This window comes from Venturia canescens, chromosome 4, assembly GCF_019457755.1.
Source record: "Venturia canescens isolate UGA chromosome 4, ASM1945775v1, whole genome shotgun sequence".
Classification (NCBI taxonomy): Eukaryota; Metazoa; Arthropoda; class Insecta; order Hymenoptera; family Ichneumonidae; genus Venturia; species Venturia canescens.
Window position 1 is genome coordinate 14,097,072 of NC_057424.1, and position 27,723 is coordinate 14,124,794.

The 27,723-nt window shown below is 41.7% G+C and overlaps 2 protein-coding genes across 3 annotated transcripts in view; both read right to left on the reverse strand.

Moving 5' to 3' along the window:
* LOC122409581 (mucin-12-like) overlaps positions 1-20,966 on the reverse strand; it is a 46,642-nt gene extending 25,676 nt beyond the window's left edge. For both annotated transcript variants that reach the window (XM_043417260.1, XM_043417257.1), the window contains exon 1: positions 20,683-20,966. The gene's annotated coding sequence lies outside the window, so the exon portion shown is untranslated. The remainder of the gene's footprint in view (positions 1-20,682) is intronic.
* A 2,881-nt stretch (positions 20,967-23,847) lies between these two features.
* Positions 23,848-26,358, reverse strand: LOC122408772 (malate synthase-like). The gene is made up of 2 exons (XM_043415801.1): positions 25,776-26,358; positions 23,848-25,444 (listed from the first exon to the last, which is right to left on the reverse strand). The coding sequence occupies exons 1-2, from the start codon at positions 26,125-26,127 to the stop codon at positions 24,060-24,062; spliced, it is 1,737 nt and encodes a 578-aa protein (XP_043271736.1). The 5' UTR covers positions 26,128-26,358; the 3' UTR covers positions 23,848-24,059.
* Between the last annotated feature and the right edge of the window lie 1,365 nt (positions 26,359-27,723).

Below are 27,723 nucleotides of genomic sequence, written 5' to 3' on the forward strand. Positions count from 1 at the left end.
ACTTTTAGCTTTTTCTCAACGTTTTAGTTGAACGGGTTGTGGCTAAATTGCGGAGAAATTATTTATTCATGAGATGAAAATGAAACGTGGCCAGATATCAGGATGATTTAAATTTTTGATAGTTCATCGGAGTCGTTTTTTTCTCATTCGAATCTGTGAATGAATAATGTTTTATTGCATCGATTAAAAACGACATTTTGTCAGAATATTTTAATATTTTGTCGTACGTATTCGACGAAGTTTATCGTTCGGACGAAAGAATCCTGAATATTAGAACGAAGCTCATTCTGATTCAAAATTTAGTTAAAACTGTGAAATATTTTGTTGCGAGGACGAAATATTTTGTCGAATGTATTGAACGAAATATTTAAAGGTTCCAGCAAAATTTAGTTGAAAACATTCGACGACTTTGGATAATGAATTTAGTTGAACGCAATGGAAAAATGTTTGGCGTTTTTGATATTCTTTTAAATTATAAATAGTAAGTAAAGTCTTTTATCGTAGTCGAACGCGAAGCCGGATTTCAATGGCGATACGTAGATCGAATTCGAGGCGAATTTGTGGGTGAATTGGCACCAGGTCGCGAATGGATCGTGACTCACGTATTCGGCGGATAGACGCACAATGAAACTGAAAGTAGGTGGAAAAGAAGGGCGAGTCTCATTTAGTGATAATGGCCGCTCACCCGCTCGCTTATGGTCAGAATAATGGGAAACGCCGGCGAACTATTTAATCTGAGAATGTGTGCACAGCGCAGCTGAATTGAAGTGAGAGGAACGCCAGCTTCTGTTTTTTCTTTGCGGAAAATATTTTTTTCCAGAGATAAAAAGTGGTCTTTATTGCTCTCGTGCTTTCGACGACTAAGAAAAAATGCTCGTTGCACGAAATTTTCGTCTCCGGGAGGGACTTTGTTGCTCGATTTTGCAAATAACGATCCGAGGAGACCGCGCCGTCTGATCGCGACTCCGCAGACACTCGTGCATGCTCTCGAGCCCAGGTCGTTGACGGAGAGCTCGCGCGCGGTGCTTGCGGAGAAAAGAGTCAAAGTTACGAAACACGTACGTATCGTGAGGACTGAACCTGTTTTCAAAGAAATATTATTATTGCTACCCTGCCACGCTCATTTTTGCTGTCTCGTCTTCTCAATTAAAGTTCTCTCTCTCAAGACTAACTACTGGACGATGTCACTCGATATAATGCGATTCTTCCTTTTATTGCACAATCCTTTCTAACATTTTCGAAATTCTGTGGGATATCCTTGCGAGGTCGCGGATGATGAATCGACCTTTAGTGGAAGATAAATTTCGCTATAATTAGCGTGTCGTCGAATCCATTAACTGGCAACTGCCGAAAGAAACTTGACGGCCACGCATTCGAATTCGCATCCAAAAGTTCAATCGCAGTGTGACTCTGAGGAACGTCACGATCCAACAAAATCGAGGTTTATGACCGCTCTGATAATACGAAAGCGACGACTCCAAATCGAAATAATACACAAAAGTACAAAAAAACTGTCAGCGCCCTTGTCACTTTGTAGATTTGACATTTCGAAAATCTTCCTCGTATGTGCGTATAAAAACCGATTTGAATATTCACTCACGTGGAATGCACTGTTTAGAGGCTTTTCGAAACATCCAAGCTCCGCACGACCCCCGTTCGCCACAGCTCATACGTACCCGATGTCTGCACAGTGTCGTAAAATGGAAATAAATCGACAAAGAGGTTTGGCAATTGACTCGCAGATACGAGTGAAAATGAGAAAGGTGCCAAGTTCCACTGACTCTCTTCACCGACGATCACGTATGTTGCATTAGGTTCGTCTGCGTTGTGGAATATTCTTCGAGGCTCACGGCCACCGACTCTCCCTTTTCAGCACCGACTGCAATTCCTCGTGCCATTTTCATGTTTATCCGTTACGAAAATATGTTTCTATGGATCTTCGTGCCAAAGCACCTTCGCCCTTTCGTTCGTCCAATCAGATAAGCGAGTCGCGGTACCGCGCTCAATATTAATCTGAATTCGATGACTCTCCAATGATTGGCAATCCACTGAGAAAAATGTTCTGATTCGAGGGAGTCTTTGTTGCTCGAACAAATCGCAGCGAGCAGATGGAATTTCTTGGAACAAAAGAATCCTCGGAAAGAAAATATTCTCAATCGACTACGGGACAAAACTTTGGACGCACCGTTTTATTCGATCGCTTGCACTGAAGGGCATTAAACGACGTCCTTGGGAGAATTGGTATATGATTAGAAAGTGGGAAGTGGGACAAAGTTGCAGGAGCATAAACGTGTGCCCCCTCCGCTGCAATGTGTCTAGCTCGACTTTTCTGTTATCCGCATGCCTTTCGGTTTGAGGGATATGCCAACCAATACTTACATAAGTCATTCCATGTATGGAATTAACCAACATAAATTAGAGTTTGCGTGTACGCTCTCTCGACACGCATGGTAATAATTTAAACTTCGTTATGATGTTTTATGTACGAATGTAAACATGTTTGTGTGTTAAAAAATGATTTCTAGCTTCCTCGTACAGAGAAAGCATTGTTTTCGTGAAAATAAATGAATGTTTGAGATTCTAAAAATCAATTTATAAGCAAAGGGTTTCACGCCTGAGGGGAATGCATTTTGGACACGCGAGGAGTAAAAAGTGCGTATACTAACGAACACCTGACGCTGCGAGTACACTGTTAGAATTTTCAGAGTAGAATGATCAGAGGAAAAGAATGAAATTCTTGCGTCTCACAGAGGCGCAGTGTCTCCGGACGTTTGATCAAAAGCGAATCGAATCAGAGGAAAAGTATTTTCATTCAAATCTATTGCGAAAGATAAACGAGTATGCTAATATGTGGCGCACGTGATTTCTTTGGCGGGCTTTCGTTCACGAGGGACCAAGAGCAGAGAAACAAATCTGGGCTCGCGTGAGGGTATTTGTTAGCTTTTGTGAATCACGCCGACGTAGCTTATCAGTTTACGTTCTCGTTTTATCTACTTTATTTATTTAGAAAGGCAAAAGAAATTTTCCGCTGGTCTTTCGGGCCGTTTGCTGTTTTCAAAAGCGCGAAAACGCGGGGTCGAGAACGCGGCTGTGGGGAAAGTCTTTTTTTCCCGATGGAAAAAAGTCTGATTCTAAGCGCACCTGTTATTCAAAGACCGGCAGGACGACAGCGAAGTCCGGACGACTGCTCGATCGGACTCCTTTCGAAGTATCTTTTGAGTACACCTGCGGGGATTGTTAAATGTTGCGGGATGTTTTACTGCCAGCGACTAAGTGACATTCCTTAAAACCCGGTAGTCTCGATTCGATACGCGCGGACACTGGCGTTTCTTACGAGTGTGTGCATTGACTCCTTTTTTGTCAAACGGTTTTCTCTCGTCGCGAGTATCGAGCTTAGGCAAATAAATGGGCAAAGAAATTGATAGACTCGTGGATGATCAACAGCAAGATTCTTTGGAGCGTTAGCATTAATCATGAAAAAAAAAACCTACGAGTAGCGTTGCGAGTTGATTAGTAAAAAAATTCATTTGTGGATTCCTTCACTTCGTTTTTTCACAAAAATTCACTTATTCAAATTCAATTAATTCGAAATGTCCAGCTCAAAGGCTGATAAGATTCTCACACTGAATAGTCACGAAAGTTATATCCATGACTAACGTTAATCATGTTTTTCTTACACGTTTCTACACAAAAAAGCATGTAACGAGTGAGATTGGAAAGCCGGAGATTAAAAGCCAACGGCTCCGTCCCTTTCCATTTCCTCACAATTCGAAATGAAAATTTCTCTCGCTGCCAACACTCGGAGCTTTCTGCCATCGTCGTAATGTATGCCGAGTTTCCATGTGGACGAAAGTACACGTTAAAATGACTATTTTCATATCCAATTTATACACTCTGTTGAGGCGTAGAATGATTATTTATATTTTGTTCCTCGTTGTATATGGACGATAAAAATAAACCCATGTTTCGATGCACGCAGACTCCATCAGATTTCTAGCTGAAGCATTTCATCAAATAAAAATGTAAAAGTCCTAATATGTCTGGTTTCATTTGAATCGAATAATGCTACAGATCCGAGGTGGGCGTTTGAGGATGAATAATCACATTCAAAAGTGAAAATGACAGCTACTCAAGACTCGTTTATTTCTCTAACGACATTAAACGGAAATCTCGAGGTATAAACGCAGCACAGCAGTTTTACAGAATGTAATTTTTGCCCAATGTCTATCATTGGTCGAATTTTATTCGTTTTTTGATCATATCGAACGAACGAGTGGCTCACAATTTAAACGGAGAACTTCACTTTCATAAAAAATACTATCCTCGAGGACGATACACCTGGTCAATAGGCATAAAAAGATCTTTTCGTGTCATAAAAAGTTGTCGGGTATTATAACCACTAATTACGTGATTACTGTAGTTCCATATGACCTGGACCAACGTTCCGGAAAAAATAAAGCCTTTCTTTACAATGCCGGGCACGTGAATGTGTTCGTGATTACATACTAGCCACAGTGTATTAAAAATTCAATGCAATTGCACCGGGAAGTTATGCGACACGTGTCAACGAAAAAAGCGCAAACTGCTGCTCAGCAATACCAACATTGGTAAGAGACGACTGTACTCATCGTGACGTCACGCATTCATTTTTTTCTCGCCGAATAAAAAGTCGCTCAGTTATTCAGCCAATGATTAGTCACTGCGAGGTTCTATTAAAGTTCATTCGTATGTTAAGCTCTTGGGTGTAAATAATTCGCAAGTCTTCGATGAGTTTATACGGAATTAAGTTCTCCAGGAGGAAAAGTCTTCCGCGGTCTGATCGGATCCGGATTTTCAGGCTTTTGTACAAATTTATATTCAGCACTCGTCCAATCTCATTATCGGCCGTTCGGCGATAATATCAGAAGAGAAATAAGGAAAAAAGTGATAAAACACGTCGATCGAAATAGCCCGAACGAGAACTGTTTTTACTGAAAATCATTAGTTTCGTCGAGAATATCCAGCAACATTAAGATTGAAATGGCGTTGCCGCGAGACCGCAGCGAGTGGGCGCGCGGCGAGCGAGGAGAGTTCTGGTTTACTCGCCGCGTTGCAACAGCAAGGTCGATCTCTAGGAGTTCAGGCATTCGCGCGAGATCTGCGGCGATCGCGAGCGCGCGACACACAGCACCACTTTCATTTCTCTCCAACTTAGCGTCATAGTTTGAGCGGCGGCAGACACTCGGCGTGAGTACGAAGGCGGAATATTTGTACAAGTGTGAGTGAACGCATCTACCGGGCACGTCGGGGTCCGCGCCCGGGTTCGAGTGTGCGGAGTTACATCAGCATGAAATTCCAGGAAGGAAAGTTTGGATTTTTTCTACAACGAATCGTCGAAAAGATTTTCAACCGATCGGAGACGAGAGCAACGACGAGCCTTTTCCAGTTTCATTTTCCTTCCGCTTCTTCCACCGAGCATTTCCCACTGTCCAAAGCATTCTTTGGCTCCTACCCATCGACGACCAGCTCTCACCAACGCTGCATCGCACTGCGAACAAAATCGCGAGGCCTCTTCGTACCAGAACACTGCGATCTTCGTGCCTCCAGTCCGATTGACTTTTGCTACACCTTTTGTAAGCCACTCGCATATAAAACGTACGTAAAATCCAACCAAGGCTGCGGCACGACGGAGCTTTCATGCGGTCTCTCCCACCGATCGCTTCTTCGCTACTCTTTTGCCGTGTGGCGTTGGCGCCCGCGAGAAGCCGCTGCGACAATCAAGAATAATTTCACTCGATGACACCTGGGACTTATTTTTTTCTTCTTCATCGGACACGTGTCTGATAAATCGCGTGAAAACGTGCGCACGCGAGCAGTCCTTGCTCCAATATTTTCGCTATTTCCATCTTCGCGCTTATGCAGATCGAGCGAAAAGCCTGCGGGATTAGATACGAGGATCGGGTTGCAAAATGAGGAAGCCTTGATGACGATTATCTCGCAGAATTATTATCGTTTGCCTTGACGGAAGGACACGAGGCTTCGATCGGTATCGATGTATAAATAAAATCCTAGTCATGCTCATATTTATAAATATTGTATAGTCCATAGCATTCTAGCACATCTCATAAAATCGCTCAATTTAATTGATCAATATGCGTTGCAGGATATTACGATGAGTAACTATATACTTTTTATTCAATATTTATTCATCGCGATTCTGTAGCAAGGATGTTTGTCGTCCTCGAAGAATAGGATACGAAACTTCGAGTCCATTGTCATTATTTTAATTGGTGTACTAGATTCGTGAAGATGCTTCGTGACGTCGTTAGATTCTGGTTTTTTTACAAGATTTTATAACATCGAGGACTAATTCTGATTTACGTTTTCGTTGCAACAGAGAAGCCAATAATGTTGTGCTGAACGATCAAAAGGGGAGACGCGTAAGTGGCGAAAAAACATTCTGAGTTTTACGAAGAAAATAGAACGTTAGATTTGAGGGGAGTTAAACATTTTCTCTTCTTACGTTTAGAGCTTGGAACAAGTTAAGGAATCGAATATATCGAGAGGACGTTTGCCAGACGAATACAAATGAAGCATCGCCTCGATCGTCGCGTCGACTGTCAGGTTGGCACCCATCCTCTTCCGACGTCGTACTAATCTTCTCTCGTTCGAGCTCTTGCGCACACACCAAGTGTATATTAGTGTATAAAAGTACGAGGTGAGATGCGGTCTTTCAGACGAAGATTCGTCACGACGCCGCGACGTGACACGTGATCCTCTCCGCCAATACCTTTTTTCTCACACTCTTTTTTAGTCCCAGAAATCGATACTTTTGTGCCTCAGCCTTGCCAGTTAATTGCGTCATTCTGCTTTTCTACAGTTTGCACATTCTGTTAATATAATTACATCTGCATTCACATGTGTTCGCATGGACTTAAAGTTCACTGAAAATCGAACGTAATCGCGAACGATGGGATTCGTTTTTTTTTCTAATATTGTGTTCAAATGATTTTGAAACTGTCGCATTGCGGGGAGACACTTTTTACAAATTTTTGTCCGAACCTTCGAGGCTTTTTGCTTTCAAATATATTTTATTTGCAAGTTTTACGCAAATTTTTTACCCAAACGAACCTTTCCATTTATGTCTGGAATTCATTTATCTTCAAATACTAATCAAATTTAGTCACTGAATAAATTAATTTTGTAGATCTACTCGGTTCGCTCAATTTGTGGCAAAAATATAAATTCAATAGAGACCATCATTAACGATTCAGTTGAGAATTTTAAAAAGTAAGAATGAATCGATTTCTATTCCCATAGAATTAAAAAAAAAAAGAAAAAAAAATACAATGACGCGGTGCTAACGGTTCCCCGTCTCTTTTCTGGCCAGAAAGGTGTTTGGCCTCGAGCGAATATGGGATCATTTCGATTTCGTTTGGACTGGACATTCCACGATTCCGAGAGTTGACCATCGGTGTATACTAATATAGGCAACCCATAAGATTCATAGCCTACTTGTATACATTTACGGCTTATGTAAACTTTCTAAAACAGGATTTTTAGGCGCTCCTTATCGTATTTTAAAAAGTCAAAATTAATGTTCAACAAATCTTTGAGCGCTCGTTTTGTCATTTTTTTTTAAGTGAAAGAGAAATTTCTACGTAACACCAGGAATGAGATATTTCGATTCGAGGAAAATCACTTCTAATGAGAATTCAGTTTGATAAGATCTGATTGATGTAATGTAACGGCTTTTCGACCCGAGTTCTCTTGATCCAACAACATCGAACGTTTGATGATTTCTCTTTACTTTTCGATGGTCCCATTTTTTTCGAAAATAGTCATTCGATAATGGCATTCTCACACGTTTCAGCAAAATCAAGTAAATCCGCGATTATCTAGCGAGCTCACAAAGCCAGTCCACGCGAAATGGAATTCGAAAATTCCAATTTTAAGAGTTGAAATTTGGAAATATGCTAGAAATATACAGCGTGCATATATTCTCAGAATTATTGTAGGATCTACCGTCCAATTGTCGAGAAAACAATTAACGACAATCACATTTTTCGCCCCAACTTTAGAGAGCCGAAAACGAGAATAAGAAAATAAATTTTTCTTAGATAACAATGATGTCTTGAGATACCTTTGTTACCGATGAAAATGACTTGGGAATGGAAAAAGAAAAACACTTGTTCGAGGTTAACAAGCAATAACGACATAAACAGTGGAAGGTTTGACAACACCATGAGCCAGCTGGTCTAAAATATGGATATGCATACGCATATAAATAGAAAATGGCTGTCTCCAAATTTTGTTTGACGATTTTACTACGAAAGTATTTTAGCGGCTACGATTATATGAAAAATTGATCAATCTCAACAAACAAGTTACACATAGTTTTATAATAATTGTGAGAATAAAATTTTGATCGTTTCTTTGATCATGAAAAGAGCAAAAAAGTTCAATTACTTTTTAGAGTCACAAGTTACGCATGATCTTCCTCAAGCGGGTGGAGAGGATAGAGAATTCGCCATTTTCATTCCATCCCGAGTAATTAACCAGAAAAATCTTAGGAAGACGACATAAAACGGAAGTACATGGTGGAGGATGACGAGTAGCAACGTTAGGTCGAGGGAAGACGAAAAAATACGTGGTTAATGTCAAATCTTCAAGGACAGAAGAATGCACCGAGGCGAGACGGGGGATGCGAAGTGTGTGCCGACCTTGAGGACAGTTTCTCACGGGCGCATATACTCCCATATATGCACCATAGATATATAAACAAACGTTGCAAGTTTCCCCGTCACGCTCGAGATGACGTTTTCAGGTTTGTTGACGAAGACGTTCCTCGCCGATGATTTTTTGTCTGCGCAGACGTCGTTTCCATTCGATAAAAACGCTGCGGTCACAATCGTAAACATCGTCTAATTCGATTTGCGTCGCGATAGCCCGCAAATCTGCGGAGAATGAAGAGTAAAAAAATTAACTCCGCGACGAAAATACGGCGAAATGGTGATCTCGTGGAGTCCGTGAGTGAATCACGGGTGCGTGTTGGACCACGAGGTCGCGAGACCTTGACAAGGTGCAAGCACCCGAAGGGAGGTCGATGCCATGAACTATTCTCATGAGCCATATTTTGTCTTCGTACGTGAACTTAATTTCAAATTAGCCCACGAAACGATCGATTACGACAGCAATTTATGTGGGATTGCGTAAGAATTTTATCCGTTGCATCTGAAGGTAAATCCAATCGTAAATGGATTTATGAGTTACGAAATTCGAATTTGAAAATTCGTACAAATTAGTCATAAAAACTTGGCTTTTGTTATCAATTTCAAATAATCGTTGTGCAATGCTTCCAACACATTTCCTGGGTATTGAAACGTCCATAAAAAATGTTTTTTTCTAATTTTAGATTCGATTTTGTAATCGTGAAACATTGTCGTATTCTCAATGTGATTGAACGAACGAGGGAGGGTGTATTTTGAGAATAAATTCACGGAGAAGGTTCGAGTGTGACGGGCATTCGAAATCGAGGCCGAAGGTCTCTCGAAGCCCGACGAGAGCTTCTCGAATTCTCAATTTCTCTTTCACCGCGTGCAATAATAAATTGACTAAAAGTTTAAGAGCGAAGAGAAACTCGGATTAGAAACATTATTTTCCTTTGCCCGAAAACAATCAGCTCGATACGGTAAACGAATCGTTAAAAAAAATGCGCAATTTTTAGTCGCTCGCGTTCGATCACTGTAATCATCACCTAAAAATTACGAGACAACATTACGGTTGACAAACGATTATTGCTCAAACGAAACGTTTCGCAGGGCACGTTTTCTTAGGAGTGAAAATACGGCCCATTAATTACACAATCGCAACCGGAATTACTCCTAATTATACTCGGTGATTACAGACAGCGAGCAGCGAGCAACGATGCCGCGTATAATTCTTCGCTCGTCCGTGCACTTTGTTACGGCTCCATGCCTACGTATATGCCTTCTTGCTTGCTTCAGTGCATCGCTGTTATTAATTTATTATAGTATAAATACGATCCATAGGCATACTTGTAACAAGGCATTATTTATTATGTGCTACATGTTTTTCAGATATATATTTTCTCGTATCAAGCTGTGCTAGGATTCTCGAAACGAGTAGATTTTCATGTCTCATTATTATTTATTTTCCAAAATAATATCAAATAACACGATTTTTCATGGTATTTTATAATCAAGTTGAACTATTTTTCATTTATTTTCAAGGTAAAAAGTGTCATTTTGGAATGAATTTATGATTCATTCTAATGCGAGACGAGCTGGTCAAATGATATGACTGGAGCTGAGCAACTTGAACTATGCTGATGATAAAAAAGCAAGAATGAGGATATCAAGAGAACGAAATCGGGTGAATATTCATGAGCTCTTCCGAAAAGTGTTGATAACATTTTTTGCATTTTTAGCAAATAGTAGACATCGCTAATACGATGGTGCTCAATTCCTGTTGGCAATCACTGCCAACAGGATTTTTTATCACAATTTATTATCACAATAAACAGTAAGTAATTACACAAGATGTGTGCGAAAAACAAGCGAATTTAAATGACGCAGTCCGTGTGTCCTTAAGGTGCTCATGTACTGCTCATGTACTAGTCAAATGAGTGCTAAATTTTAAAAACGCTTTTAGACCAAGTTCAACGTACCGATTAAACTTATTGTTAGTAGATATGTATTCAAGCATATTTTATTAACGTGAAAAAATATTTAAAATGATAGTTTTGCAAAACTATCAACTGATAGATGCAAATTTCCGTGATGACACATTTTCACAGCTATTTTTCAAATAATCATCTGTATTTTAAACCGATATTATTGCACCAAGTCTCGTTTTGTTCCTCAACCGATCCTCTACGAATTCACCACGTAGATTTTCCTTCAAACTCATTCCTGAAAGAAATTATGAATGAAAAAGTTTTTTCACTTAATGAACAATGAACAGTGAAACGATCGAATTAAAAAAAACAACTACATGGCGGATTCATAGAGAACCAGTTGACGAACAAAATGAGACTCGTTGCAATAAAATCGATGAAAAAACGCAAATAATTCTTTGAAAAATACCAGTGAAAATGTGTCAGCGTGGAAATTTGCATTTATCAGTCGATGGTTTTGCAACACTAGCGTTTTTAATATTTTTACATGTTAATAAGGTATTCTGTAATGCAAATCCACTAACAATATATTTAATCGGTTCGTTAAACTTGTTTTAAAAGCGTTTTGAAAATTTAGCACTCATTTGACTAGTATGCAGTACAGGAGTTACCTTAACTACAAATTCCAATGGTATTTTTTCTGCCAAAAAAAACATACTCAAGTTTTCTGACGATAATTATTCGGCCTCGCGACTTTCTCCATCATTCTATGCTTGTATATCGATCCTCAGGTTATAAATCCAAAGGAAAAAGTTCCGTCGTCATTTATCCAGGTAAGGTGGCCCACCTGTGAGCGTGTTTACCCGAAAGGTGGTTCGTGCGATCCAAACTTGATGAGTCGTTTCAAGGACTCGATGAATATATCAACGAAGTAGTTTGGGTGATTCGGGTCGATGGAATTTCTGTTTCTCTGTCCAATAACCGTGCGAGGAGTTTGCACCCGAGTGAGAGAATTCCACGAGCGTAGCAAGGGGAGATATTTCCCCGATCCGCGAGTTTCTGGGCCACGTAACGATATATTTTTGTACAACCAAGAACAGCCAGAAGCATCAATTGTCCGCGAAAAGAAAATAACAGTAATTAAGGAAGTCGCGGTATTTCACCGGTGGCTGGTGGAGGTCGCACTGCACGTATCGAGGGTATCGAGAGTGACCGGGTTTCCTTGTTGAACGAACAAGCGGAACGAAGTGTATGGGTGGTGTCGAACGGAAGAAATAGTTGGTTAGATTTGTGCCGTTGTTCTACTGTCATCAGGCGGCCAATAAATCTCGTCCCCGTTGTAAAACTCACGCACGCAGAACGCCCTTTTTATCTTTTTCCACGCGCAAGTGGCCAAGAATTATCTCTGTGCGGTACTCTATGTTAATTAGCACCAAGAGCTTCGACACATTCAAGACAATTGGCTGAGAGAATCCCCAGGAGATTCGACGAGCGTCTAATGGCATAGTAGAATCTTATCGCACGAACAGTCTCTCGCTCGCCGAAGTACACGAAGCCCAGTTTTTGGTAGATTCTTAAATAGCTGACGGGCTTGAAAGAATACTGCCCCTGAAAAAAGGAATCACGATGAATCATGCTGGAAGAAGGACGCAGCAGGGGCTCGTCCGGAGAAGAAGCCTTCAGGAGCAGCTATCGGGTGACATTCTACGAGGATAAAATGCCTCTGAGGACGTCGGCTGAGCTTGTTTTTCGAGGGACTATGACACTCCTCTTGTTTATGACGATGCACTAAAGAACTTTATCGCCTTCGGAATAATGGAAACTGTGGAATATCGTTTTTCTCGTTCCAACGCTCCCGAAAACTTCATCTAGCAGCGGTTTATTCTTATATAGATATGTATTAGTGTCAAGAAATCGCAGAGCGATCGCGTCACTGGAGAGAAATGTCTAGGCCGTAGGATAGTGGACCCTGGGCGTGGCTGCTGCTGGAAGGTCCACAACGAAACGAGCGACAAGGATAAATGGCAGCACTCACAGGCGCAGGAGATAAAGAACATCGCGTGGGTCAGTAATTTCAGTCCCAGGATCGATGCTGTTGATTTGTCTGGGCTGATCATCAGATCGTTGTTTATTCGCCGCGAATGATTTTCTGGACGCAGGTATTTCGTCGTCGGTGAAAAAAAAGACTTTACTAAAAGAATATTTGATGAGAAACGTTTTTTTTCCAGACTCGCGCGGTGAGCCAAGTACGCAGGGCACTCGGTGACTGAATTTTTTCGCTTGAAAAATTATTGTTGGCTCTTGATAACCGGTGGATAAGTTTCAGCGATCTATTTCTTGTGTTGAAAGGACGCTGGTCTCTGGCACGGCAAGATCCAACTACCGATCGAGCGCTGCTGCACACACAAGTGAAAGTGTCCCTCGATCAAGTTTGCCTCTCTCGCTCGCTCTTTTTGTCGCGAGAATTCCTCTGTATTTGTGTACAATTCTCATATACGCGCGCGCATACAGTTGAAAATGTTATCGATTCGCTGTTCCGGCATTACAGCGTGTCCTGCGAGCCTGAGGGCAATAACGATCGATTATGTTGCTCCTATTTTTAACACCGATCCGCCAATCTTCCGCTGATTTCTCCGGCTGTGCGTGGCGCGCGGTAACGTCACAGTGGGCTGCGGACTTGGTAGATCGAATAATGCTCGATTGACTCGTAAGAATATTTGACCCTCGCGGCTGCAGGATGCGAGAACAATCTGGAATCTTCGGGCGTCGACTCGCAAGAAATAGGAAAAGTTTTCAGCAAATTTTTTCAGAGAGAATGTCCTCGGATGAGCTCACGTTCGAAGAATTGGATTTTCCATTTTTCACTTCCTGATAAATGTTGCTGCTCTGACCGGATGGAAGGAAAAGTTCTTGCGAAAGTTTGAGGAACGAGTATTGACCCTGTAATACAACTGAAAAGTGCGTGCGCCAACATTTCTAAACAAGAAATGGCACCTGGCTGATAAAACACTTTTCCTAAGGTTGCGACACACGCCGATGCTAACGAATGTTGGCAATCAGAAGTGGCCCACTTTTGGGCCACTACATTGGTAAAGCTCTTGGTCAGGCTCGACATTCGCTCATGAGATATCGCAAAAAACCGGACTGCAGCGCTCGCGAACGACTTTCAGAACACTCGCGGATTTGTTCTTGCTCGACGAGCTCGGGTGCATGTGAAATCGAATCGCAGTACGCACACGTATTCACCATTTTTTTCTCAATCAAAAATATATACGTGCGCGAATGCTGAGCGCCTTATAGTTTCTGCGTGTATTTCATTTCATTTATTTATTAAAATCCGAAAGATTAACAAATTAAATACGTTTACGTATACGAACGCGATCACGGATTAAACTTCGTTTAATGCAGATTCAAGACTCATTTGTGCGTATCCTGATATGATAATTAACGAGAGTGAAGGCCGCGAGAGCACCAACACGAAGAACCACCGCGTGGCCTTTTCAGTATTCCGAGGAGAAAGAAGGTCGCGCGATTCTTCTCCCGCTTCGCGACGCCTCTCACTTCCCTCTTCTCTTCACGGATTCAGCATCAATCGCTGTATCGTCTTCACTCCTTGTATATACACTGTCAATCGTTCAAACTATACGCGACTTGATTTCAAATGACTTTTTTACATTCTACTTTCCTCGAGCGCCTCTTTCGGTTTTTATTTTGCTGGATCCCTTTACACTTTTTCGCATGTTTATTCGACGAAGAAGTTAACCTACAACGCGACTCGTTCAAAGCTATCGCGATTTACTTTTGATTGCTTCTCTTACGTCTGGAATTTGCTTGATATCTTTTGAAAGTGACGCGATTAGTTCGCATCAAGTTTCATAGCAAATTACTCTCTCCAGTTTCCAATTAATAAATATGGTGTTGAGCTAGTTAAAGATTTTCCAAAATTCGTTCATTGGAATTCTCAAAAAATCGATTTTTTTTATTGCATTTTTTGAAAATATGCATGTTTAAAAGGAACATACTGAAATTTTATAAAGATCTGAGCAGTCCAAGTGTACTTTTGAGTCTTTAAACGCATTTTTCTCAAAATTACGTTTTTCGACGGCTCGTTGATAAAACCTCCGACATTATTCAACCGATCCTTACCACAATTTTACCACGTGTTTTTTATGACTATAGCCATAGCGCATATCATAGGAAGTTCAAAATTTTTAGTGAAACTATTTTTTTTTTGCAAAAAACGATGAAAAAAAGTGCATTTTTGTAGTTTTTGGAAAAATGACCGCTATTTTGTGATTTTTGAAAAAATCGTATGATATGCGCTATGGTCATTTACCTATTGAATCTAAAACCATTTTTTTTCCTCCGATCATCCATTCCAGAGATTTTATCAAGAGTGCACGCACCCATCATTTTTTTGGACCTGTCTTCTGCCCCATTTTTCTGTACGAAAATTGAGTAAACTAGATATAAAAAAATTTTTCAGTGTATTTTAAGAGTGCATTATTCAGGTCTAACATTTTTTATATCCATATTCATAATTAATAGCGGTCAAAAAAATTCGTGAAAATGGTCTTTTTTTTGGTCGTTTAATTAGAGTAGACCCCTTAATTATTGTCAAATCGTTGATAGAAGATCGGAGCATTGGCACGAGATTCATTCCTGATATCTTACTTATCAAAGTCGTTAAGGAGAAGAACTGTTAAACCCAATTAGTTCTGTGCGATCTTCGCTTTATTCAGCAGCAGCACGTACACATAATTGCCTCGTTGACGTTGCCAACGACGAACGTATCGTATATTTGTCCGTGATTAAATTCACCGAGAAACTAACTTCGCTATGAACGAAATATAAGGGCGTAACTAATTCGAATTAAGATCAACGATTACGACGTTTCCCTCTTAATTCTTCCACTGCACACATTAATCCTGCCAGACGTACAGACCGCGGCTCGCTCCACGAGCAATGAAACCTCCTCTCGAACCGGAGGGAATCGGAGGGACAGCCAGAAACAAATAAAATAGAGAGCAAAAAAGAGCGCGTACTTGTAGTACTTGCGATTGCGGTTGAACCACTCGGCTACTGTAATCGCCTTCATGCGTGACGCAATTCTCGCACGGCGTTATTCTTTCTTACGTGCGATATACCACTATAAAAAGCGCAGCCCTTTTGTTCAATCGGGAAAAAATTTCGATACTCGTTGCGACAACGCTCATGCAGAAGAAAATTATTTCTTAGCGAGCAAGCAAATTAAGTCAAACGAATTGAAAGAAAAAAAAAACAGATTCAAATAAATTAAATATCACGAAACAAAGCAAAGGAACCGCTAGTTTTTTTGAAAACATTCGTTCATTTTCATTCTTATTCAGAAAACACTGGAACGTTGCTCTCAAAGTTTTCTCTCTCAGCGAAAAAAATTCAAGAGAAACTGCCAAGATGTTTGCGGACTCGAAAAACTTACGGGAAGAGTAAAATCGAGGAGTACATTTCGGACGCTTGTACCGGACACACGAATTTGCATATTCGTTCTATGATACTGCACGTAAAATTCAGATAACGATGCGCTAACAACGGCCTAACCCAGAATCCGCGAGAGCACGCAGGAGATTAACGCTACTTTTTCAAAGTAGTCGGGAAACTCCGAACGAAGAACCTCGTTATTTCGTGCGATAATGACAAAATAAACAGCCGATTCGCCTACCCAGTTGGACGAAACAATAATCTCCTATAAGTGAATGAACAAACGAGAAATGTCGTAGCCTCTAGAGCTTTCGTCACCGAACGCGTGTCGATAAATTTCACGCGTCACAGAACCCGGTCAAGGTACTCATAAACGTCGGTCTCTCTGTATTGATATAGTTTTCAAGACGTTGGCAAATCCCTCTCAGAATAAAATTGATATAAAATCTTCGTTGATTGAGATATATTCGCCAGAGAGAATCGCTCCAACTTTAGTATCATTTATAGAGTGTATAATAACGGCAAATGTGTCTCGCCGTCGATGCGCGTTCACCTTGAGAACTCGATAAGCATGTTTGGCGAAGCGACTAGAAAATCCAGCAATTTGTTTTCCGATGAGATTTCTCGTGATCGAAAAAGTTGGAGCAAGTCGATCGGCCCGGGAAATCGAGTTCGATCGCACTCGGCGCGGCGAGCTGCGCCGGTGTTTCCGGTTTATAATAATGCCGATAAAGCATGCGGCCGGGGACAGAGCGGGCGTGAAGAGGGCGCAGATATGGAGCGCGTAAATATCAATGCAATACGTTAGTGGGGGATCGAAGAATTCGCGTGGAATGAGGTCCTGTTATATCGCGCAGAAATCGCCGCGCGGGTTTCCCGTCGGGCGATTCTCGCACACGAGCTTCGCGTTTGTCCTCGTGTGTATAATATTTAATATACGTGCACGCGAAAACGCAATGCGGTATTTAGCGAGGCCTACTTTTTCGGGACTTTTGCCGCTCGATTTTCTCGAACAACGAGCGTATGCGCACTCGGTCAACGAAAAAATATCGCGTCTCGTATGCGCGCGGAGGACGAGCGCGCGGAAAGACAAGAGCAACGAAATTTTAAACGGTGAAAGTACCGCGTGATGCGCGCCGATCTCTCCCCGAATATATCGAAGGCTACGGGATGCTGCCATTCCAGTTATGGTCCTTTCGGCAAATTAAACGAATCCGTAGGTGTCCGTGTGCGAATACACGAAAGCGTGCAGCTTGCGCATAGGTCATTTTATACTTTTAACGAGAGCTTTCGCATCTCGTAATTCCGGAAAAAAAGAGCAAAATTACATTTTCCATTCCGTCATGGATATTCATTGAGGTATTAATCGAATAATGCGCGTTTCTCGGTTATCGTTTTGATCATGTGAACGCGGTGAAAAAAATGCCATTACGTCCCATCGATTAATTTATATAAACTTGTTTGTTACGACACGTTGATCGAAGAAGACGCGAACGCGTTTCCTGACAACTGGAATTCACGGATATGAAGAATTCATGAAAGGCTACTGAAACGACGCCACTTTATTCTTGAACTTCACACAAAAAGGCTCCTCCTTTGTGCGAACAAAAACGGATCTGTCCGCCGTGTATTTATCCGGAAAATTATTTCATCCCATCAACGACACTCGGCTCATCCTGTTTCGTGGTATTTGTCGATCATACTTGGATCGAAACGTTTAAACGCGAATACGAGAGCCAGTTTCGTTCAATGATTCAGTATACGCAACGTTTGAGGAAAAATTCCTGTATCTTCTCGCACAAAAAACTGTTCCACGCGAGTAGCAATATTCAGTTATGACATTCCACGAGTCGCAAGTTTTCAATTTACAAAATGATTGATCATCAAACGATCCCATGATTCGTCCAAACTTCCTAGCAACAGCTCCACAATTAGCCTTCGATTTTCGAGCCATAATTCGCTTAAAATGGGCTCATTTTTCACGTGATCGTTCGCTCTCTCTGCGTCGTTGCTCCACTTATTAATTTTCCAACTCCCAACGAGCGGATATTTATTTCTGAGTGAATTATGTAAAAAGCATGATGTCGAGCGGGGTTGAAATCGTTCGAAGCCATTACACTATGTAAAATTCTGTTACGAGTTTGCTGTCCTGTATTATAGTCAGCTAAAGGAAACGTTGACAGTCTGCAAGAGCTGTAAGGTGCAACGATTATGGATTCAAGTGTGTGTTTGTGTGTGTATAAAGCCTGCACAATACCATAATAGGAATTCTCGTATATAGATATAAGCGCATAAACGTGCCATTTTACGAGCCTTTCTTCTCGGCACGTTCCCCTGCGACTTGTGCTTCTCCGTGGGTCTATAACCGCGTTCTCCGCCACAACGGATGCATATTCTGCATATCAGTGTGTGTACGCACGCACGTTAGTACGTTATACGCGAGGCATTGGACTGCGGATGGGCAAAAATTTGAGGGACAGCTCCTTCGATTGTTCCGTAGATTTTTCATTTCTGCTACAATCGTGGGATGAAAGTTTGATGGATTTTGCGGGAAGTAGTATGCCTCCGATGATACCGCGGCGAGAGAGAAATTTTGAGTTGGTACGAACGCGGCATTCACTTGACATCGACGGAGAATTAGATGTGTGCCGATCGTGGGCGCGTCGATACTTTGATTGTGAGCAGAGATCGTACACGTGGTTTCGTCGAATTGAAATTTAATGGAAATCGTCGGGGCCCACATGCCCGAGGAGCGGGCTCGGATAAAGTCATTCCTCTCTGGAAAGTCATATGGGTGCGAGTGACTCGTGTACATGCGCAATTTCTTCTCCTCGTGTTGGTACGCATTCGCGCATGTATTTATGCGGAGGCTTGGGCAAGCTTTTCAACTATTCGAACACAGCGAGCATAAACCCACGTTTGAACTTTATTCATATAACAGTGGCGTTTACGAGCGCAATTAAATATCACATTTTTTTCTTCCTTAATTACGATGCAATTACACTCATAAACCTCGCAACGAGATGTTACCCCGGGATATTAGAAGACTCGTTTGCTTACGCTAAAGTGGGCGGGCGAGCATCACGCTTTCGAGAAAAATTTACTAAATAGTTTCTCATTTAATCTTATCGATCTCGTCTGGACGCTCCCTTCGATGATTAGAATATTCGGTCGTGTCCGATAGTGGCTAATTGTCAGTGAAATCGTTCGTGGAGTGTCCCATCGCAGCGAGTATCTTGGGAAATATTCGGATTTTTCCAAATTTTTCATTCTTAAAAGACAAATAATTCTTCGTGGGGCACAACGGGGCTTCAAAAATGGGTGAATTTTTTCTTCACTGCAACTCCAATCAAATGCACCTCGACTGCTTCTTCTAAAAAGCAGTCGAAAAATAAAATTAGAATTGCCTAGAAAACAAAAATTTGCGCAATTTTCAAAGTGACCCGTTTTGCCCCGGTCTCCCATAATTTAATATCGCCGCCTAGAAAATGTGACGTACGCATCCTTTTCCGTTGATTCAGTTCTTCACTAAAATATATAGCGTGTCGTCTTTTCTGGCATCGCTAAGCCCCATGGACACGCCTGGAATCACAATTTCAAATTCTCCAACCGGTCTTCTCGCCTCCCCCTCGCATATATTACGAAGGTGGCTTCTGAACGGCGTATACAAACACCTGTAGCATCGAGTTTTTTTCGGACGATCATTTTGCCGAAAATGTAAAAAAACGAGCACATTACAGATATCGGGGCCGGTTACAAATCTTCGAATAAAAAGAAATATGGGAAAATAACATTTACATAATTCTCTGGTGATCGGTATTTTCAAAGTCTTGAGAGAAAGTGAGAGCGACCTTTCGCCATGAACGAAAAAAAAAAAAAAAGAAAAAAATCCGCTCGTTTGGGATGAATTATCCATTTGGTAGAGACTATTTTCGAATTTCGTATACCGAAAGTGGTTAAATGTCATAGGGAAAATTGTAAATTTTTCATTCGTCACTAGTTTTCATTAGCATCGTTGGAATACTCAAAATTGTCTCAAAATATGGCGATAATTCGTTACAAGGATTGATATATGAACGGTGAATGCTCAAGATCTCCCTCACAAAATCTCGGATACTGTGACCTCATTTTTTGAACGAAATAATTGCTGATTCTATTCTAATTCATTGATATATTTCCTTGTCAAAAATTCATTTCAAAAGCTTTTGTCTGAACGGTCTGATTTGTGAAGTACCTGCGTAAATATGGTAAAATGAAACGGATGAGCGAGAGAGAGAGAGGAAAAGGGAGAAGAAGATAGAGAGATATCATAGTCTGGCGTGTTAACGATGACATCATTTCCTGACCCGGCGTTGGAATCACTGGGCGCGAAAGAGGAGTACAAAAAGTTTTGGGCTCTTCCCGAGCGCGCTTGTTATTTGTAACAGTTAACGAGATAATATTTTTCTTCGAATGTTATCACACTGACAGTTGCGATGTTATTAATCCGATGAACTTTCAATGATCAGTCAGTCACGATTGAAATAGAAAACGTTTAATTTTAGCAGAGGGAGTGGTAAGTTTCGAAACCGAGGGAAAAAAACTGTCATATAAAAAAAACTTACCTTGGTCGAAAAAACTAGATCCTCATGGCACTCTCTGAACAAAACAAACTCGAAATATCGTCGTCACAAAATATCGCGAAACAAAATCGTCTCCACGTATCGTGTATCCGGTTGATGCACGTCGATATTTCACAAATAAAAATAGTTCCGACGACACAGCTTGAAAAAATAAAATAAAATAAATCAATAATGAAAAGTAGAGAGAAAAAACTTTTCTCCGACACCACCAGTGCGTTTTTCGAGGGATGGCCGCTACCTTCACCGTGGCTGGCCGTTGACTGTTCGATCTTTCGTACTGACCGGTGAATCGGACCGATGCTCGGACTAGGGAACGTGTTATATCGCGCAAGCCGAAGGAAGAAGAGGGCGAGCGAAGCTGCGAGGAATGGTGAACGAAGAAGCGAATAAGAAAGAGAAACGAGGCGGAGGAGAAGAAGATGGAAAGAGGATGGGACGTGAGGAAAAAAATCGGGGTTGGCTTTCGGTAGAAAGAGATCGAGAATCGAGGGAAAAGAGGGACGGAAGAAAGTGGCGGGGGAAGGAAGGCGAAGAAAAAGGGAGAAAAGAGGGTTTTAAAAGTGTGCGGCAAGTTTTGCGTCGACGAGCCAGCACAAGCGATCGTGCACGGAGCTCAGGTGAGCGGGATTTGCGCGCATTCCCTTACCGCCACTGGGCTGACGATGGAAACGGACTTTAGGGAGCCCGGTTACCTGCCTGCGCGCTCTCTCTCTCTCTCTCTCTCTCCCGCCGCGTTTCCCTTTCTCTCTCTCCGTTCTTCTTACCTGCTTCTATTCTCTCGTCTCACTCACACTGCGTCCCTAAAGTGAGTCGTGTTTATGGTGTGTGGGGGCGAAAACCGCGCCACAAGAATACAAACGGAGAACACGTGAAGCGATACCGGCGAGCGCATGCGCCAAAGTCGCGGCTGGCCGATCGCAGTCCGACGTCACGACTATGGTAATAATGCGCAAACGGGGTGTCCTCGAAGTGATGTCTAGACTCGATCGACGATCGGATCATTGAGCAAGCTGCTGTTCACCAAAAAATTACTGAAACGCCCTGAGGTCGAATATATGGAATTGCAAGTAGAAGAAGAGCAAGTTTTAAAAATCTGTCGTTTCTAAATCAATCAAATTGATGAGTCGTAACAATTCAACTTTTCTTTAATTTACCGATCCTTTTTTTCACTGCACACAATTACTCAGCCTATCGAATGTGCCGTCGACGCTTCGGTGGTCGAGCCAATAAAAAAAGAGTTTCCGAAGCTTGCCCGTTGGCCGAACGCCTGCGAGACTCTGGCGCAACTTTTATGACGACCCGTAGAATTTTTCGTACCTCAACGACGCATTTCACGTGCATCAAAACTCTTTTATCTTTGTGTGCGTTAACCTTAAGTCTGGATATACATCACGGAGCTTAAAATGTATGAGCGATGAACGGAAGGGAATGAGAGAAGGATGAGGAGAGCGGATAAGTGGGAGTAGGTACGAGCCAACCCTCAGCGGGTCGTCGGACCTGTTTCTTCGTCTTCCTCCGCTCTCCACATGTACATCATACACGTATATAATAAACTACTCGACATTCACCATATTGTATGCGCTCGTCTTCACCTGCGAAGGGTCTCGCCGGTAAACAGTCCTTCTGAAAGACCACCGCACCACGCAGTGCCATTCCGTCATTCTGTAGCAAATCGATCGGACCCTGAGTCACGGCTCTGTCGCATTTGCGTTCGGGCTCGAAACTCCCTTGCTTTTGGATCGAAATTCTAAAAGACACGAGACGATTTTAGCTCTGAAAATACCCAGGAATTCGATTCGTGTTGCAGTCAGGAGTGAGGAGACGCTCGTTCTAAGAGAGCAGACTGGTGCCACGATTCCTGTGCTCTTCCCTCTTCTAATTCTAATCTTCTGGTTTTTTTTTTTTCAAATTTATTGCCTCTTTGCGTGATATACTTTTCTCCTTGGCTCGCTGCTTCTCCGTTGCACTGGCATTTTCTTCGTTTCAACGTGTGCACTTTCGCCCGATCTTACGCAGCCGGAATTGACCCGCGTGTAACCTTTCGTGCCTGAGAATTTCCATGGGACTTCAATGGGTCACATTCGCCGTTTGGTTGGATGTAAACAGCATTTTTGTACGAGGTATTCCTGACAAAACGACAAGACTGTTTGAATCGTTTCACCTCACGAACTTGCCGTTTGCTCTTCGAGGAAGTGCTTGCAGCTTTTTCAGGGTGTTTTACATTCGGAATAACGTATTCATTCGTGCTTTTTGTTTTGTTTTGTTTTTTTTTTTTTTATATATTTGCACCAGGTTAGGAGGAAGTATAACAACGCTGTGCCGCCCTTTGCACCTGCTGGGGGAGCAGGCTTCTATGAAGGAGACACGAAGGGATGCCAATACTCATGGACAGAAACGACTTTTGGGCGAGGTAACATTACGGTTGGTGAACCACGAATGCGCGACTGGGATCCCCATCGAGAAAGACTCCCCTGGATATTGGGTTCCGGGTCAAGTGGCGCAAGACCGCGGGCTAATGTTATTTTTATGGCCAAAGTCCGTTGATACGAATCGTTCTAACGTGAGCAATAAATTCATGTTAAATCAAAAGTAAATAATACTCAAATTGAGTCTTTCCGACCATTAAAAAAATTGCACCAACGTGCCTATTGAAAGAAACATTACAATTGGCAGAAAGCGTTGTTGTATCATCGAATTCCTTGAGATATTGAACATTTTTATGATGAGTCAGAATTTATTGCAAAAATACAAAGTACACTAAGGTAGTTCATGCACGAAACGATTTTCTTAAGTGAGTCTTGAATTTTACACAGAATTCAAATGGGGAGGTGGCAGACCCGCATAACAAATTTTAAAGGGTTCGTCTTATTGGTTATTTAGATAAACGTGTTTAAATATGAAGATAAATACACAGGGGCATAGAGACTATACGTAAAAAATCGTTTATCTTTTTATATTACGAATGAACGCTTCTTACGAAGTCTATGAAAAAATACACAATAACAATGAAGTATATAACGAAGGTCTGGGAAAAAATTCGAGACGATTGAATACTTTTTTCTTGATTCCTTTCCCCTTGCGCTCTCTAATGCGATTGTTGATGAATCCTCGATTAATTAATGGCTTGTAATTTCATTCGCCAAAAGATAAGTTGAAAAAATGTATTTACAATTTCGAATTATAATAAGTTCGACATTAATTTAAATTGATTATATCTTTAATAAGGAAGTGAAAATCGGTCGAATTTAGACACCCATAAAATACGATCCTCGAGCATGATCTATCTTAACAAAATTAGTCGCGGAGTGTCACTATTCTCTGAACATTTGTTTCATAGTCCGTGATACGGTCACTAAAACTTATAAATTCGAATGAAATTTCCTGAAGGTTTGTTCCTCATTCAAATAAGTCGTGATGAATTCCGGAAAGTCCCTCCGATTGACTAAATCTAGGAAAAGATCCAACGCAGCGATCAGCTTTCGATTGGCTTCGATGCAAGTGCCGTATTGTTTCTGCAAAGCGAAGAAAACTTCGCGCGCTTCTTCCTTCACAAAGTGTCTCGTAACCCGTTCGTTTTGGTCTTCGAGCTCTGCTCCATATCTGATCCACTGCCAAACTTGCGACCTCGATATTTCGGCGGTTGCGGAATCCTCGATGAAACCGTCATAAGCAAAGTGACCTTTTCCGTTCAACCAGTAAAATATGAAAAGAATACCGACACGGATATTGTGCCGGAGTCCGGCCAGAGTTACTCCGCCTTCCGGAAGACTCAAGAGATCTTGTTCCTTGACGACGACGTTGGTGTTGCCCAGTGGAAACTCAATCTGATTCGGCTTTCCGGCGCCATGTTGACGCCAAAGTTTGTTCATCGGTTCCACGAGGCCCAAATCATAAATTATAAATCCGTCCAGACCCATTTGTATTTCTTGTAATTTAGCTTGACGAACGGTCTGCACAACTTTGTCGCGGAGCTGTAAATTTGGCTTGTCGATTGGCAAGAGATTGGCGGCCATGCCACCGGTCGCGGGGGCGCCTCTTTTGTGGCAAATTTCAACAACCAATTGCATGTAACTGCGGAGAAATTTTCTTTTGGCGTTCACGTATTTCTTACGATCCGGCAGCAAGAAACGTCGATCGTTCGTTCCGAATTTCGATATTATCGAGGCCGCGTAATCCCAAATTCCGCAATTAAGTCCCAACGAGTGTTCCCGCAATTCCCAAAGTATCTCATCCATCTCGAAGGCCGAGAGGATATTCTCGATGAGGACGCACGCTTTGGTGCTTCCTCTCGGCAATCCTAGTCGTTTCTCGCTCCAAACGAAAATTTCTTTCCACAATTTAGCCTCTTCAGCTCCCTCTAATTTTGACAGATAAAACGAGCCGCCAGTTCCAGTTTTCTCGAAAATTTCTCTCCCGTTGTGGTACATCAACATCGAAAAATCGAACAGCGCCCCTGGAACTCGACGCCCGTTGATGCTCACGTTCTTTTCAATCATGTTCCAAGCTCGCGGGCGCAGCATCAGTATCGGAGCCTCCTTTATTTTTGGCACACCAGGCAAAAGTCCTCGAACTGCTAAGCCCACGTTGTGCAAACCTGTGATCTGGTTCTTCCAGGTCGGACAATGTCCATCGTCAAAATCTACTTGAACGCCTTGAACAGGTGACTTCAATGCTGCTGTGAAATGAGCCAGGTCACTTGGGCTCACGTCCCCGAGATCTAAGTGACGGTTCTCCAATCGTTTTCCTACATTCGATCAAAGATATCGATTCAGTGACGCCGATTGAGCCAAAAATTAATCTTTTTTTTTAGCCTGAAACGAAACCCGGCAATTGCGAGAATATCAGAAGTGTTTATTGACGCAACGAAAAACCTTTGGAACTTTTTTTCGTATTTTCTGATTCAGTTACTTAAGGATTTTTTTAAAATCGTTTAAGGAGTATTTTGTGTGGGTTCAAAGTGATTTATTAATGAAAATATGTACAAAAATTGAATTGTCAGAGTTGAGAAATGATACCAAATCGAAGGTTTGTTTTTTTTTTATTTATATGGGTTTGATAAACCGCGTTCAACTTACCGACTGGTGCGACTTTCCAATTTCGATCGAGACTGTTGATAGACTTTGAAAATTCGGGTATTCTCGTTGAATTTCGAAGTTGCAGTTTTCTTCGCATTCTCCCATCATAAAGTCTTTCAATTTTATGCTCGAACTCGAGGAATAAATCTGCCAAAAATTCTATGGCTCCGTCGGTGAACAGACCAAAATATTCTCGTTCACAGTCTTTCGGTGGAGCGTCGATAAAAACGTTTTTTCCTTTATTCCACTGTTTCTTTTCACTGTCACTTGAAAAATGTGATTTCGAGTAATTACGCCGGTTTTTCTTAGAGTCACTCAATAGATCGACGATCGTTTCTAACTTCTCGTCCATTTTAACATTCGGAATGATTTATCAAATGATTACAGAATAAACTCCTCGGCGTTCGAACGAACGTTAAAATTATGTCGGTTTACAAAATGTTCAGTCCAACCATCAATTAAACCGGAAAATCTTAGAATATTGTTGAGAGGATTGGCAACGTTCACACGATCTTGGCCACGTCGAAAACGGTCACGGTTTGTCTTCCGACTCTTGTGGAAGCGATTGCCTTATTTTTACACTTTCGTCGAGCACCGATTGACCTTAGTACCTCAATCTTCTTATCTGAACAACCGATAAAGCCGGCGCTGTCACGGACGGAATTCCCCTTCCAGCGCACATTAATCGTGCCTTCCCTGCTGCCTTTTTCAGACGGTTGTTAAAATATTTGCATTCCCATTCATTGCACTTTGCACTCGTTTGTACACAAAAACAACGAGAACCATCGTGCAGTTCAATTTCACCTTCAGCTGTTCAAAATGTTTGCGCCGGTTCTCGATCTTTCGACACTTTTTCTTTGTACTTTACGCAGTCGTTTTTGTGAATGACATTCATAACAATGCGTGTTTAATAAAGATAAAATAACGACGAGAAAAGGTGATTGGAGGATCGTTTTCTTTGCACGTCTGCATAATTTTTTCGTACCTTTGTGCGATTTTGAATTAACAATAAAGTGGATTGAAAACGACGAAAGCTTAATTCGAGCATTAATGGAGCCAAGATCTCCGATAAAATTTCGAGAATAATGAAAATATTTTGACAGACATTTGTTTTGTTCCATCGATAAGATTTGAAGCAGTAAGAGGCACAATATTTACAAAATTGCTCTCATTTTGTTTCAACATTTTGTTACATCGAGGAGCCGAGAGCGGTGAGCTAGCACGATTATTTTCTTCGTGCGGACACGGAGAAGATTTCTTTTATTTTCCGAGGTCACGGTCGAGGCTGCCTGTGCATATACGGGGCATTCCACATTGAGCCAACGTGGCTTGAAGTCCAATTTTTTCAAATATTTTCTTCCTACCGAGTGAATAAATTTCGACATCATTCTCAACAAACGCGTAACTCGGTTTATCTTCGTAATTATGCAATAAAAGTTGGGAGCTTTTGCAGAATTCGCCTTGAAAAAAATCCGAGTGTACTTGCTCGATTCTTATCGTGATAATGACTCCCGATAGTTGAATACTAAAAAATATTGACAACGCAGTGAGGAATCGGATTCGAGTTCCAACCACTGGCTCTCCGAACCGATTTGTATAGAGAACGAAGAAAAACCTTTACAGCGAGACTTCGAGGCGAATGAATTCAATTCTCTAATGTCACGAGAAGAAATTTCGTGTTTGCGAAAAGCAAAAAACTTTTTCCCTCGCTTTTTCTTCTCAGAAGTGATGGTTCATGAAAAACAAATAGAAAAATGAAAAAAGTCGAATTCAAACATCGAATTTCAACGTGGAAAGTCTCACGCGTAACTCGGGCGTGGTGCAAACTCGAGGCTCAACGAGCACCGCTGGTGAGCTCGGAGAATTTATATTCGAACGGATCTCCACGCAAACGAATTCCTCCATACTCCGGGTGGTTCTCGTCGAGGTACAGCAACGTCAACAAACG